General features: G+C 40.0%; 1 protein-coding gene across 1 annotated transcript in view; it reads left to right on the top strand.

Moving 5' to 3' along the window:
- Positions 1 to 17,072, top strand: part of kl-2 (dynein heavy chain 2, axonemal kl-2) — a 1,174,416-nt gene that overhangs the window by 1,031,574 nt on the left and 125,770 nt on the right. Inside the window, exon 69 of the mRNA XM_090369487.1 lies at positions 16,612 to 16,737. Within this exon, the coding sequence (XP_090225613.1) occupies positions 16,612 to 16,737 (126 nt within the window). The remainder of the gene's footprint in view (positions 1 to 16,611; positions 16,738 to 17,072) is intronic.

Here is a 17,072-nt window from a genome sequence, read left to right as displayed (position 1 = left end):
CAAAAAGCTAAAAAGGAATCGTTTTGCTTCATCTGTCACTAAAGACACAAGTGCAGTTTCCATCAATTCCTTCCCCAATCATCGTCTATAAAGGACAGGAGATAACCCTTCCAGAGGATATTGCAAACATCCTTGCAGAATCTTTTGCTCACCATTCTACCTCAACCGCATATGATCCAACTTTCCTAAAAGCCAAAACAATAACTGAAAAATATAAAATAAATTTCAGAATGAAGTCAGCCCTCTCTTACAATAAACCACTAACCATGTATGGATTAGAAGACTCCTTAAAAAATTCAGCCAATAGTGCACCTGGTCTAGACGGCATATACTACCTAATGTTAAAGAATCTGAATGAGAGAACTCGTTACTCTCTCCTAAAACTTTTCAACCGAATATTTGTTGCAAATTATTTTCCCATTTCCTGGAGACATTCTGTTGTTCAACCTATTCCAAAACCAGAAAAAGACCAATCAGACCCGCATAATTATAGACCAATCTCACTTACTAGCTGTCTGGGTAAGACTCTGGAAAAAATAGTACACAGTCACCTCATCTGGTATCTTGAAACTCAAACTAATATGAACAACGATCAGTTTGGATTTCGTAAAAACAGATCTACCCTAGATCTTATGATAAAGGCTGAGGCAAATGTGCGAAATGTATTCATAAAGAACGAACATTTGGTCATGGTGAGCTTAGATAGAGAAAGCCTTTGAAACCACGTGACATCATGGCATCCTTCGTGACTAACATGCCCTAGGACTAAGGGGATCTGAATCATTAATTCAGAGCTTTCTCGAATATCGAACCTTTCAGGTTCGTTATCAAAGTGCACTCTCGAAAATCTGCATACAGGAGGAAGGAGTCCCACAAGGGTCAGTCCTCAGTGCCACACTCTTCGCAGTTGGAATACACACTCTAACAACAACCATCCTGAATTCAGTAGAAACTTATCTTTATGGTGACAATCTCACTATATCCAGTCACTTGCAAAATATATTCTCCATTGAAAGAAAACTTCAACTGTCAATAAATAAAATGCAATCATGGATGTCACAAAATGGCTACCGACCATCTCCACAGAAAATGTTTGCTATACAATTCTGCAAGAAACGAAAACTGCACCCTGATCCTGAATTGCACCTGGGAAATCATGCTATTCCAGTCAATGACAATATTAAATTCCTAGGTTTAATATTGGACAAGAAATTAAACTTCCTGAAATACATACAGCATGTACAAAGTATTTGTTTGGAAAAATGAATATCCTTAAGAGTTCTTTCTGCAATATCATGGGGAGCTGACCGATACTCCCTTCTTCACTTATATAAAACCATAATCCGATCCAGACTAGGCTATGGTGCACTCATATATGGATGCAGTACCCAAGGTGTGGCCTGACCATTGCCTTATATAGAGGGACAATCACCTCTTTTTCCCTACTAGCAAAATTCCTGTATATCATTGACAAAACCCCATGACCTGCCCTGGCAGCCTTTCTGCATTGCTCAGAAAACTTCATATCTGACTGCACAATTACTCCCAGATCTTTTTCATTTGCTACCACCCTAAGTGTAGTACCACACAGTTGGTACGTTCCTCTTGGGTTACTTATGCCCATATGCAGTACTTTGCATTTGTCAATGTTAAACTTCAGTTTTCATTTCCCATCCATATGACGAAAATTTTTAGATCCTGTTGCAGTAGCACACTGGCATTACTGTCATTAACAACCCTGCCAACTTTGCATCATCTGCAAACTTCGACACTAAGCCTGATATATACCTTCATCAATATCACTGATAAATATACAAAACAACAGTGGGCCCAACACCGAACCCTGTTGAACTCCACTAATAACATTTGTCCACAAAGAGCAGTGTCCATTGATTACCACTCTCTGTTTTCTCCCACTCAACCATCCCTTTATCCATTGTAGCAGCTTACCCTTGATGTCATACCTCTCCAATTTGTACAGCAGTCTTCCATGTGCAACAGTGTCAAAAGCTTTCCTGAAATTCAAGTATATGATATAAAAATTATTTTTTGCATCCATTTCCTTTGTAACCACATCATAGTATCTAATCAAATTTGTCAGGCAAGACTTTCCCTCAACAAACCCATGTCTGAATTATTGCTGCAGTCTTGTCTAGATGATCCTGCAATACATCCTTAACCGGTGACTCCATTATTTTACCCAGAACAGAAGTTAAACTAACTGGTCTGTAACTACTTGTGTCACCCTTCGTCCCCCCTTTATGAATTGGAGATACATTTGCACATCTCCAGTCTGTGGGGACTTCTTGTTTCTTGTTAATTCTCCCACTTGGAAACATGAAGCTTACCTAAGCATTGAGTTATTTTCCATGAGAAAAGTTTCTCTAAATGTATCAGATGAAGACAAATGAAATGGAATTCCATTTCATTTGTCTTGCATTTCATTTAATAAATAGTTTTTATTTTTCATTCACAGTGTTTTTTGCTAAAAAATTATTCATTATCTTTCTTGTCATGTATTTCACATATATGTTTATAGGGATGGGGTTTCCATTGAATTACTTTAAATATAAAGTGATACCAGTGAATAAGAATTATTATTTTCAAGAACAGAACAGTCCATACTTTTCATTGTTCTGTCTCTACCTCATGCTATCTTTTTTTGCTCTATTAAAGTAGCCAATCCCTTATTCGCTAACCTCAGCATCCTACTTTTATTTTATTTTCTTAACCCTTTTGGTACTGAGTTAACATGAGTGGATCCCTTGCAGTAAATTTTCTTAATGGAGTGAATTTTTTTGTGGAATTTAAAACTTTTTTTTTTTAAATGAAAACTTTTATTAATGAAATTGAATTTTAAAAAAATTTGTAAAAAACTTCTTAAAAATATATAAAAAACCCATTGTTAATTTTTAATGCAACAGTTTTACAGCTATTTATATATTATATGATTTCATTTGTTGATCTCAGTTTTGGCTTTTGTAAGGTCAAGTAGTACAGTCTTTTTCTCCAATTTCAGTACTATTTTTGTGCTGTCTGTCATCTATTATAAATTGTGTCTACAATTAGTTGGAAACAGTTTTTTTTTTTTTTTTTTTTTTTTACACCTGCTGAAAAGGCAGCTGTAGTATTCAGCAGGGATTCACAGACTATTAGATTAGCAGTAGCTGCAGGCAGAGGCGAAAGTGTTCCTTGCACTGTCTATTGGAATGAGCAGCAGCCTGGAAAGCAAATTGCTGCACATTCCAAGAACTGCTGGGAGTCATCATGAAACAGGTAAATACACTGAAAGGACAGAATTTGTGGGATACCTGGTTCCTGGGCAACACAACACCGTCACACCTCTCGCTAGTGAACGAACCACCACTTGGCAGGTATATAGGTACACTGTATCACTGCATTCATGAAGACAGTAATTCGATGTCAGTATGGATAAACATCATGAGTCAACCGACTTTGAAAGAGGGACAATAGTGAGTGCCCAATTACACGATAGAGTGACCCTCGGTCACTCTATCGTGGAATTGGTACAGAAATTGTTCTATCCCCATTCGACAGTATTAAGAGTATATTGAGAATATGCCATTTCCAGAATAAGATCTCATCATGGACAACGCTGTGGACAGAGAAAGGTGGTAGATGAATGTGGTCATCGACGTCTGTCTCACATTGTTTCAGCCAACCAGAGAGTGACAGTGGCACAAATCACTCCCGACTTCAACAGGGGAGGCGCCAGAAATGTGTCCACCAAGACCATCAGACGATCATTAGCCACAATAGGTTATAGGAGTCGTCACCCCCCCCCCCCCCCGAGTCCCATTATTAACACCACGACACATGGCCCTGCACCTCAACTGGACGGAAGAACATCAGCACTGGACCTTGGATGATTGGAGATGGGTCGCCCGGTCCAGTGATCCTGTTTCTAGTTATTTCGAGTGGATGGGAGGGTGCATATCTGGCGGAAACCGCACAAAGCTATGCACTCATCACGTCAACTCATCACGCCCCAGACCATTACTAACCATCCATCTGTTCAGGCAGGTGGATGGTTAGTAATGGTCTGGGGTGTGTTCAACTGGCACATATTGGGGCCTCTTGTACATCAAGAGGCATCATTGAACTGCCCAGGTTACTTGTCCATCCTTGCAGACCATCTGTATCCTTCGTGGTCATTGCGAACCCACAGGGCAATGAGCCCTTCCAGCAGGACGCTTCCCCACGAGCCATGGTGACTAGAATGTGGTTCGAAGAGCATTCCACAGATATTACCACCATGGAATGGCCTCCCTGTTCACTGGATATGAATCTTTTGGAGCATCTTTGGGATGCTCTTGAAAGGTCCATTTGAGCTTTGGATCCTCCACCCAGGAATACGGCAATAGGGTGGATTTGTGATTTGTACAGAGTGAACAGCTGCTTAGAAGAAAAGTAATGAGAGAAAACCCAGTTTTTTAGATGCAGAGGAAGCAATATTTGTAATGTGTTTCTGCCAAGAGAGATTAGAATTCAGAGTAACCCCCAATAGAGATATACGATCTTGCCTAGAAATCTGTTTTATTGAAGAGAGACGCATAGGAGTAGAAGAATTCTTTTTAAGATATAAGACAGCACTGAGTTTTAGAATGGTTTAAAATCAACTATCTTTGCCCCACTGAAGAATTACCAGGAGATCAGCATTTAAGGATTTGTTAATGGATATTCGAGAAGTTGAAGCTGTTGGGCCAGGCAAGGTTTCTCAACCTGGAGAGTGGAATGCAATGTGCTATCATCAGAAAAACTATGGATAGGATTTCCAGTCAATGGAAGAAAGTCATTAATATGTAAGAGGGAAAGAGTGGTAGAAAGAACTGAACTTTGGAAACACCAGCATTGGTGGAGAAGTTAGAAAATAGGGAGTCATCTACCATCACCTGCAGTGATGGTAGTGCTGCCTGTCTGGATACCCAATTACAAAAAACAGATGGCAAACCTTACATTCAAAGCTTATTTAGAAGACCTTTATACCAAACATGATGAAAAGCCTTTGAAAAATCAAGGGCAACTGCTTAAGTTTCACCAAACCTTTCTATTGAATTTGCCCATAGTTGGGTAACATAAGCCAGAATATCACTAGTGGACTGACAGAATCCATACTGGTTATCGTTGATCAGATAGAAGGTTTCTAGATAGTTTAAGAGTTGACAGTTTATTGATATCTCCATTACTTAAGAAAGAATAGGAGTAAGTTCAATGGGACAATAATTGGATGAAAGGGATTTGTCATCCTTTTAGGAACTAGCAGGATATGAGCAAATTTCCAAGAGGAAGGGAAAATTTTTCACTTCCTTTAGAATAAGAATGGGAAAATAATTGGATGAAAGGAATTTGTCACTCTTTTTAGGAACTAGCAGGATATGAGCAAATTTCCAAGCGGAAGGGAAAATTTTTCACTTTCTTTAGAACAAGAAAGTGAAAAAAGGTGACACAGAAGTAAGTTCAAGAGCACATGTTTTGAGAACAAGTGGAGAAATACCATGAAGGCCTGGAGCTTTCTTAGCATCAAGATTGATCAAAATACTTCTGACACTTTCTGATGGAAGACCACAACAGGCATTGTGGTCTTCTTTTCCCAGTACACTGCATTCAATGCAGTGTACTGGGAATGGTAGGAGGTGATTTACTAAGATCATCAATACACAAGGTGGAAAGGAAAAGTAGGATACTAGCAAGTCAGCTTTGTCTTTAGCTGAAGTGATAATAGAACCATCTCAGCCAATAGCTTTGAAAAGAGACCAGAATGCTCGACTACCATTTGAAAAAGAAGCAAGTTTTCTACTCTTAGCCTGTTTGAAATCTAGTTTGGACTGATTAATAATTGCTTTACAATTGTTGCAAGCTTTAGTGTAGGCAGAAAATGTACCTGGAGATATGGATACAAGCCAATTATGGTATGCAACATTAATGGAACAGCCTTATTTTGAACAGCCATAGCACACTTATTGGAAAACCAAAGTTAAGATAAAGGACAAGATTTTAAGGTGGAGTATGGAATAAAGGTTTTCATCCCTATAGGAATAATTTCACCAACATGATCTAAGCAAATGTTGACATCAAAAGATTTGAAACAGTAATCCAACCAAGGTAAAGGAGAAAAGAAATCTCACAGATCATCCCATTTTGTATTCTTGTAATGCCATATGACATGAGGTTGAGAATGGCCATGAGAGAGAAAGACTCCACTGGAAAAGAGATTATTACAAAGTTGTGATCTGAGGTAACTAGAAGACCACTCACCTCAATCATGTACTTAGAAGGGTTATTTATGAGAAAAAGATTAAGCGTTTTGGCTAGGATTGTCTGGTATTCTGGTAGGTAAATGATTGGGTCCTTGAGGTTGTCACAGATATTCTCTCAGATATGCCAGACAAGCTGTACTTGCTACCTGGGAGTCTAAATCGCTGATGGAACTGATATTCGGGTGACACTCAAGTCAAGTGGACCCAATTTCGGCAAAGTCTGGATGGTCTGTGACAGCCAAATCCTCTGCTTGCACCTTCACGATGGTCGGACTGTTAGTAATCCTGGGTATAACCTCCATGCACAAGTACATTGTGGGTGACCACCCAGGTGTGAACCAACGTAAGCAGGGGTTGAGGTGTGGCGCCCACACCACATGGAGGAACGTCGACCCTCTATGTTACCAGGCAGTACTAGATGGTAGATGACTCTCATCAACCGGTGAAATACTACCACTTTGCTTATTGGAGGCTTGAAGTGGTGAAACCCATGTTTAGTCTCTAGAGCTAAGTTCCGGTCAACCCTTCCCTATCTCTTCCATCATGCAGTATGATTGATGACTTTTGAGGTTATGATGAACGTCGTGGCAAGATCCAATATTCCTTACATTTCGAGGGTACAGCTCTAAAATGGTGTTCGCAGGCCGGCCACTAGTTAGTACACCGGACTGAACCTATTGGTAACTCTCTAGGAGGCTTCCGGATCAGCTAGTGTATAATATTGCTACCTCTACTCTGCCAGATAGTGACTGGAGGGAGTCAGAGTAGTGTGTATGCGCGGAGCATTGTCGAGGCCATGTTATGTCAAGGATCTAGGTATATTCTTACCACGTGTACGGGATATCCAAAAATTTCATTACTTCATACAGCATGTCCCACCCACTTTTTCTTACTATGGAATACACCATGAATTGTCAAACTAATAGAGCAAGCTTATCTGCTAAAAGATCTAAACCTCCCAAACACTTCCTAATTCATTTCACAAATATACATGGTCTCAATTCTAATCTCAATGATGTCCATTTCCACTTGCAGTCTGCCAAACCCCATGTACTTTTTCTAACACAGAATCTCAGTTATCGGTTAATTCAACTACTGCTCATCTCAGATGCCCAAATTATTTGCTGTATGATTCCTTTCGCCTCAAAGGTGGTACTTCTACATATTCCCTGTCAGAGACTTGGCAATTTGGAATCTCCTCTCTTTGATCTTCTCTGGCTTAAAATCTCTCTATCTCATTGTGTAAAATTCATCTGTTGTCTCTACCGTTCTCCCAACTCCACTAATCACTTGGAGTTTTAGCATTAGTAGAGGCATATAATGCAAGAAAGCAAGCTTATGCAGCATTAGCCAAAAAAAAAAAAAAAAAAAATCCTTCCACTTCACCCCTGCGTTCGTTCGAAATACCTGTCCAGCTGAGCCTTAAATTTATTTAGGCTATCAACAAGGGATGGAAGTCTCTTCCACCAACCATCTACCCGCTGGCTAAAGGCAAATTTCCGCACATCTATCCTACATCTGTCTTTCCTCAGTTTGAATTTATGCCCTCTCAGGTGATTATTCTGAGCAAGAAGCAGTATCCCATTAGCATTGAGCATGCTCAAACCATTCAAGGCTTTATTCACATCTATCAGATCACCTCGCTGGTGCCTAGTCTCCAGACATTTTAATTTGCAAAACTTAAGCCTTTCTTCATAAGAGCAACTCTTCGTTCCGTTCCAAAACCTTGTTGCCCTTCTCTGTACTCGTTCCAGCAGCTCTACATCCTTCTTGAAATGAGGCCTCCAGCCCTGTATACAGTACTCACGGTGGGGCGTGACCATTGCCTTATACAAGGAAATAATCACCTCCCTATCCCTGCTAGAAAAATTCCTGTATATCATTGATAAGACACCATGAACTACTCTTGCAGCCCGTCTGCACTGTTCAGAGAACTTCATATCTGCCTGCACAATTACCCCCCAGGTCCTTTTCATTCTCTACCACTGTCAGTGTAGTACTACAGAGTTGATACGTTGCTCTGGGGTTGCTGTTTCCTATATGTAGTGCTTTACATTTGTCAATGTTAAACTTCATTTGCCACCTCTAAGCCCATTTGCTCAACCTTTCCAGATCCTGTTGCAGTAGCAGCATAGCATCAGTAGCGTCCTTAACAACCCTACCAACCTTTTTATCGTCTGCAAACTTGGACATTAAGCTTGATATACCATGATCAATATTATTTTTAAATACAGAAAACAACAATGGACCCAACACCGAACCCTGAAGGACTCCACTAATAACATTAGTCCACAATGAGCAGTGTCCATTAATTACCACTTTGTCTTCTGCCACTCAACCATCCCTTTATCCATAACAACAATTTGCCACCAATGCCACACTGCTCCAATTTGTGCAGCAGTCTTCCATGTGCAACAGTATCAAAAGCCTTTCTAAGATCCAAATATATAATATCAAAGTTATTCCCTGCATCCAATTCTTTTGTGACTACATCATAGTATTCAATCAATTTGGTCAGGCAAGACCTTCCCTTAACAAAACCATGCTGTGTCTGAGCTATAACTGAATTCTTGTCAAGATGATCCTGCAGTGCTTCTTTAACCAATGCTTCCATTAATTTTTCTGGAACAGAAGTTAAACTCACAGGTCTATAATTACTTGTGTCAGCCTTTGATCCTCCTTTGTGAATTGGGGTCACATTTGCACATCTCCAGTCTATGGTACCTCCCCTGTGTCCAAGAAAGCTCTCATAATTTTATGTCTTACGGATTGCGTACTTCCTTTGCTGTTTCCTTTAATATAACTGGATAGATCCCATTCCCCCCAGGTGCCTTTCTTGTATTTATCTTCAACAATTTCTCCTCCACTTTTCTCTCAGTAAACAATTTCTCCTCCACTTTTCTCTTGTAAGCTACCTGAGCAGGACCATCAACAGTTAGTAGTAGTAGTAGTAGTAGTAGTAGTGGCACTTGATGCAAGAAAGCAAGTGTAGGAGCTTATGCAGCATCAGCCAAAAAAAAAAAAAAAAAAAATCACACCATACCCTCCAAATGCCTGTCCAGTTCCTCCTTAAATTTATTTAACCTATCAACTTCCACAACGACAGATGGAAGTTTGTTCCAGCAATTAACCACCCGCTGGCTAAAGGCAAATTTCCGCACATCTATTCTACATCTATCCTTTCTTAATTTGAACTTATGTCCCCGTAGGTTCGTATTCTGAACAAGTGGGAGGATCCCATCAGAATTCAGCGTGCTCAACCCATTCAAGGCCTTATAGACCTCAATCAGATCACCACGCAGGTGCCGAGTCTCCAGCCACTGCAATTTGCAGAACTTAAGCCTCTCTTGGTAAGAGGATCCCTTCATTCCCCTCACCAATCGTGTTGCTCTTCTCTGTACACGCTCAAGCAAATCTACATCCTTCCTAAAATGAGGCCTCCAGACCTGTACGCAGTACTCAAGGCGTGGCCTGACCATTGCCTTATACAGAGGGACAATCACCTCCTTTTCCCTGCTAGCAAAATTCCTATATATCATTGACAAAACCCCATGACCTGCCCTAGCAGCCTGTCTACATTGCTCAGAAAACTTCATATCTGACTGCACAATTACTCCCAGGTCTTTTTCATTTTCTACCACCTTAAGTGTAGTAGCACACAGTTGGTACGTTTCTCTGGGGTTACTTCTACCCATATGCAGTACTTTGCATTTGTCAAGGTTAAACTTCAGTTGCCACTTCTTAGCCCATCTGCCCAAATTATCTAGATCCTGTTGCAGTAGCACACTGCCATTACTGTCATTAACAACCCTGCCAGACCCATCAATATCAAGTGGACCAATCTGATTCATCCCCCTTCCTTCCAGAGTTTATATAAGTAAAGAACTCCTTGCTGTTTTTCTTGTAATCTGCCTTCGCCTGCCTAACCTCCTTTGTAAATTGGTTACAGATCAACTTATATCTATCATATACTTCTGTGTCACATGTTAATTTATATGTATCTCCTGATTTTTCTTCTCTGCCATATGTGTCATTAGTTCATCTGACATCCATTTAGGCCTAAACCTTGAACAATATTTCTTAGTTGGTATGTTAAGCCTAGTAGCTTCCAAGATAACTTCTTTGAATGCTTCCCATTTTGAGTTTTCTGTTGTTAACATCATCAGTTGGTCCCACTGTATAGAATTTAAACACTGTCTCAGACCATCGTAGTCGCTTTTACGAAAGCAATAACCCTTCCCTTTACCCCTGATGGTAGTTACCTCCTTGAGTAAATCCCACTTCAGCACACTGTGATCACTGCCACCTAGTGGTTCCTGTATCTGCAGATTCTTAATGCATGAAGAATCACTACTGATAATCAAATCAAGAGTATTGCTCCCTCTAGTTGCCTCCCGAACATGCTTATTTAGAAAACAATCATCCAATAAATCCACAAAAGGCTTGCTAGTGTGTGAGTGACCAACCCACAAATTCCAGTCAATATCTGGGAAACTAAAATCGCCCATTATGAGACTCTCTGATTTACTGGCCGACTCTATTTCCCTGTACAGTTTCTTATTATACTCATCAGAGTCATTAGGCCTATAGCACACTCCTACTCTCAATTTTGATCTCCCAATGCTGTCTATCTTTCCCATCCTGTCTATCCTTTCTGTAAATGTTGTATTCCCCAAATTCCAGTTCTGCATTACTTATATCTGTGTGACACCACGTCTCTGATATCCCACAATATCTGCCTTTGATGCTTTGAGCAATACCTCAAATTCATCAAATTTATTTACCAAACTCCTAGCATTTGTGTACTCGGAAGTATACATGCACCTGTTCTTTTTCTTGGCTACCCTTACACAACCCATGTGTTTTCTTGTACCGCAATGACTCCCAGCAGTTTCTGAAATAAGCTGCACCTTATTTTCCAAGCTGCTGCTCATTCCAATAGAAGCAGTACAAGAATCACCTTCACTTCTGCCTGCAGCTACTTTTAATCTGTGAATCCCCTCAAGCTAGCAGTTTTCCAATTTATCTAACACTTCCTCGATAGCATCAGCAAATATTCTTGCACCCTTTCTATTTAAGTGTATCCCATCCATGTAGAAGCAGGTCTCTCCTGTTAACAAGTACAGACCAGGCTGAAAAAAATTCTACCCCTTGAGCCTTACACAATCTTTCCAGGGCCGAATTGATCAACAGGGCTCTCATCTCAGCTCTTTGACTTCCTCCCTTTGCAACTTGACTTTCTCCAGTCCAACTTTCCTAATGGTGATGTAATTTTCCTTCGTGATTTTAATGTTCACAACTCCAGCTGGCTTCCGTTTTCTAGTCACACCGACCCAGAAGTTCGAGATGCTGAGGCTTTTGCAATTACTAATGACCTAGCACAGATTGTTCATTTACCTACAAGAATACCGGACAATCCTAATCATACAGCCAATACGCTTGATCTTTTTCTCACAAACAACCCTTCTAAATACACGGTCGAAGTGAGAGGTTCTTTAGGCACTTCAGATCACAACTTGGTGATTGTCTCTTCTCCAATGGAACCATTATCTCATGGCTATTCCCAACCTCGTTGTTTGGCATTACAAGAATGCAAAATGGGATGACCTGCGAGACTTCTCTTCTTTTCTTCTTTTCCTTAGTCGATTACTGTTTCAAAACTTCTGATGTCAACATTTGCTCAGATCGTGTCAGTGAAATTATTCTTGCAGGAATGGAATCCTTTATCCCACACTCCAATTTAAAATCTCGTACTTTATCTAAACTTTGGTTTTCCAATAAATGTGCTAAGGCTGTTCAAGAGAAGAATGTTGCATATCCTAATTGGCTTGTTTCTAATTCTTCAGTTTCATTTTCTGCCTACACCAAAGCTCGCAAAAATTGTAAAGCAGTTATTAATCAGTCCAAACTAGAGTTTGAACAGGCTAAGAGTAGAAAACTTGCTTCTTGCCCTAATTGTAGCCGAGCATTCTGGTCTCTTGCCATAGCTATTGGCTGCAACTTTTGCCCATCTCTACTCCCACCTCTGTCCAAACCAGATGGTTCTGTTGTCACTTCAGCCAAGGATAAAACTGACCTGCTAGCATCCCATTTTTCTACCAGCTCATTTATGGTCTTCCGTCAAAAGGATATCAGAAGAATTTTGATGAATCTTGATGCTAAGAAACAATATTCCATGGCAGAGTGGATTTGTGATTTATACAGAGTGAACAGCTGTTTGGAAGAAAAGTAAGGCCGAGAGCGAAAGAGAAAACAAAGTTTTTTAGATGCAGAGGAAGCAATATTTGTAATGTGCTTGCACCAAGAGAGATTAGAAGTCAGGGTAATCCCCAAAAGAGATATCTCATTTTGCCTAGAAATCGGAGTGTCACCAAAGATAAGCATAGGAGCAGAAGAATCATTTTTGCAAGATATAAGACAAGACTGAGTTTTAGAAGGATTGAAATCAACTAAGTTGTCTTTGCCCCACTGGAAAATTACCTGGAGATTGGCATTTAAGGAATTGGTAGCGGATATTCGAGAAGATGAAGCTGATTGAGCAGGGCATTGTATTCCACTTTCCATTTCTCAAAATGGAAAGTGGAATACAATGTGCTATCATCGGCAAACCTGTGGGTAGGATTTCCAGTCAATGGAAGAAGGTCGTTAATATACAAGAAGAAAAGAGTGGGGGAAAGAACTGAACCTTGGGGGACACAGGCATTAGGAGAAGTTAGAAGAGAGAGAGAGCCATCACCCTCAGTGAGCGATCAGAGAGAATACTGGATAACCAATTACAAACCAGTTGGCAAACCATGAGATGGAAGCTTGTTTAGAAGACTTTTATGCCAAACACGATCGAAAGCATTCGAGATGTCAAAAGCAACTGCATGTGTTTCCATTGAATTTGTCCATAAATGAGTAACGTAAGCCAGAATATGACCAGTGGATCGACACTCGGAGTCCATACTGGCGATTGTTGATCAGACGAATGGTTTCTAGGTAGTTTAAGAGTTTGGCAATTAATTGATTTCTCCATTACTTTAGAAAGAGTAGAAGTAATTGCAATGGATGATAATTGGATGGGAGGGATTTGTCACCCTTATTAGGAACTGGCTGGATATGAGCAAATTTCCAAGCAGAAGGAAAAACACCTTTGGAATAAGAAAGTGAAAAAAAGGTGGCAAAGAACAGGAGTAAGTTCAGGAGCACAGGTTTTGAGAACAAGTTGAGAAATACTAACAGGACCTGGAGCTTTCTTAGCATCAAGATTCGTCAAAATCCTTCTGACATCCTTTTGATGGAAGACCACAGGAGGCATTGAATGGAGCATGCTAGGAATGATGGGAGGTGTTTTACAAGATCATTAATACGTGAGTTGGAAGAAAAATTGGATGCTAGCAGGTCCGCTTTATCCTTGGCCGAAGTGACAACAGTGTCCATGGAAGTATCTGTAGGTTTTGACAGAGGTGGGAACAGAGTTGCCCAAAAGTTGAGGCCAATGGCTTTGGCAAGACACCAGAATGTCAGCTACCATTGGGGCAAGAAGCAAGTTTTCTACTCGTAGCCTGTTCAAAATGTCGTTTGGACTGATTAATAACTGCTTTACAATTGTTGGAAAACTTTGGCACCTCCGTAACGAGGTGGGCAGGAGCAGCAGTGCTTAGCACACGCTTCTTGATTAGACTGGGGTTCGAGCCCGTGACCACCAAATACAGAGGGTGCGGAAAGGTCAGGAAATGACCACCGCATATCCCCGGAGCAATATGGCCTTAGCATTAGCATTAGCATTAGTAGAGGCATATGATGCAAGAAAGCAAGCTTATTCAGCATCAGCCAAAAAAAAAAAAAAAAAAAAACCCCACTCCCATTTCACCCATCTGTTCGTTCCAAATACCTGTCCAGTTGAGCTTTAAATTTGTTTAGGCTATCAACTTCTACAACAAGTGATTGAAGTCGGTTCCACCAACCAACCACCCGCTGGCCAAAGGCAAATTTCCGCACATCTATCTGACATCCGTCCTTCCTCAATTTGAATTTATGCCCTCTGAGGTGATTATTCTGAGCAAGAGGAAGAATCCCATTGGCATTGAGCATGCTCAAACCATTCAAAGCCTTATACACCTCTATCATATCACCTCGTCGGTGCCTAGTCTCCAGACTCTGTTATTTGCAAAACTTAAGCCTTTCTTCGTAAGAGCAACCCTTTGTTCCATTCACTAATCTTGTTGCCCTTCTCTGTACCCGTTCCAGCAGCTCTACATCCTTCTTGAAATGAGGCTTCCAGACCTGTATACAGTACTCAAGATGTGGCCTACCCATTGCCTTATACAAGGGAATAATCACCTCCTTATCCCTGCTAGAAAAATTCCTGTATATCATTGAGAAGACACCATGAGCTACTCTTGCAGCTCGTCTGCACTGCTCAGAGAACTTCATATCTGCCTGCACAATTACCCCCAGGTCCTTTTCATTCTCCACCACTGTCAGTGTAGTACCGCAGAGTTGATACGTTGCTCTGGGTTTACTGTTTCCCATATGTAGTACTTTACATTTGTCAATGTTAAACTTCATTTGCCACCTCTCAGCCCATCTGTTCAACCTTTCCAGATCCTGTTGCAGCAGTATAGCGTCAGTAGTGTCCTTAACGACCCTGCCAACCTTTGTATCATCTGCAAACTTGGACATTAAACTTGATATCCCATCATCAATATCATTCATAAACACCGAAAACAACAACGGACCCAACACTGAACCTTGAGGAACTCCACTAATAACATTAGTCCACGTTGAGCAGTGTCCATTGATTACCACTCTCTGTCTTCTGCCACTCAACCAACCCCTTATCCATAGCAGCAATTTGCCTCCAATGCCACACTGTTCCAATTTGTGCAGCAGTCTTCCATGTGCAACAGTATCAAAAGCCTTTCTAAGATCCAAATATATAATATCAAAGTTATTCCCTGCATCCAGTTCTTTTGTGACTACATCATAGTATCCAATCAAATTGGTCAGGCAAGACCTGCCCTTAACAAAACCATGCTGCGTCTGAGCTATAACTGAATTCTTGTCTAGATGAGAATCCTTTGTTGCTAATGCTCCTAAAAACCAAATAACAACAACAACGTTGCAAATTTGGTGTAGGCAGAAAATGAAATTTAAGAATTGGAAACAACCCAATTACGATATTCAACGTTCTCTTGAAGAGCCTTAGCACATTTATTGGAAAACCAAGGTTTAGATAAAGGACAGGATTTTAAAGTGGGGTGTGGAATAAAGGATTCCATTCCTACAAGAATAATTTCACTGACATGATCTGAGCAAACGTTGACATCAGAAGTTTTGAAAAAGTAATCCAACCAAAGAAAAGAAGAAAAGAAATCTCGCAGGTCATCCCATTTTGCATTCTTGTAATGCCAAACAACACGAGGTTGAGAATAGCCATGAGATAAAGGCCCCTTGGAGAAGAGACAATCACCAAGTTGTGATCTGAGGTGCCTAAAGGACCACTCATTTTGAAAGTACTTAGAAGGGTTGTTTGTGAGAAAAAGATCAAGCGTGTTGCCTGTATGGTTAGCATTGGCCGGTATTCTTCTAGGTAAATGAACAGTCTGTGCAAAGTCATTAGTAATTGCAAAAGCCTCAGCATCTTGACCAGCTGGAGATGTGAACATTAAAATCTCTAAGGAAAATTACCTCACTGTTAGGAAAGTTGGACTGGAGAAAGTCAAGTTGCAAAGAGAGGAAGTCAAAGAGCTCCAAGTGATTAGTGGAGTTGGGAGAATGGTAGAGACAACAGATGAATTTTACGCAATGAGGTAGAGAGATTTTAAGCCAGAGGAGATTCCAAATTACCAAGTCCCTGACCGGGAATATCAGAATGGACATATGCACAAGTACCACCTTTGAGGCAAAAGGAATCATACAGTGAATAATTTGGGCAATTGAGATGAGCAGTAGTTGAATCAACCGATAACTGAGATTCTGTCAGAAAAAGTACATGGGGTTTGGCAGATTGCAAGTGGAAATGGGCGTCGTATTAAGATTAGAACTAAGATATAGGTCAAAGAAGAAATTTATGAGTAACTGGGATTTGGGATGGGGGGGGGTTGCAGATGCAGAGTCCACTTTCTTGTACTATTTATCCATTTTAATACTAAACTGTAGCACATTTCCTGGGTTATATTATTGAAATTAAAGAAATGTGATATTTGATTGACTGAGTAATTCCTTATTAATATTATTGAATTTTAATTTCTATTCCAATTTTACTAGATATTTGGCAAAAAGGGAAAAATAGCAATTTCTAATGTTTCTTTTTTTTTTTTTTTTTTTTCTCTCTCTCTCTCTCCAGGATCCTATAAAATCTTTAGAACGCTTGGCAGTACTGAATGGAAAAATAGAAACTTTCTATAGTCTTGCTTTGGGACAAGGGCAGGCTCCAAATGCCACACGCCTTATTAAAGAAGGAACAGAAAATGTATATGAATTAAATTAATAAAGTTTTTAAACTTATGATACAAATGCTTAAGCAAGTTAATTAAGGTAATTAACATTAGCGTTACATTAGAAAACAGTGAAAAGCGGTGAATATCTTTTTAGCAAATTCTCAGTGCCTTCTTAGCTCATCCTGATTTCAAGTCTGTGCACTGAGGATGAGCTAAAACATGAAATATCTGTAGTTTGAAAAGAACCTATGAAATGAAAAGAACCTATAAATATATGATATTTATAGGTTCTTTTCATTCATTCACATTAGCTCTAAGTAGTGTGATTTAAACTTATTTAATGTGTTTTACTAAAGAACTGAAACTA

The sequence above is a fragment of the Mastigoproctus giganteus genome, chromosome 1 (assembly GCF_048544385.1).
Source record: "Mastigoproctus giganteus isolate SK-2022 chromosome 1, ASM4854438v1, whole genome shotgun sequence".
NCBI lineage: Eukaryota > Metazoa > Arthropoda > Arachnida > Uropygi > Thelyphonidae > Mastigoproctus > Mastigoproctus giganteus.
This window is presented reverse-complemented; position numbering and strand designations above follow the sequence as displayed.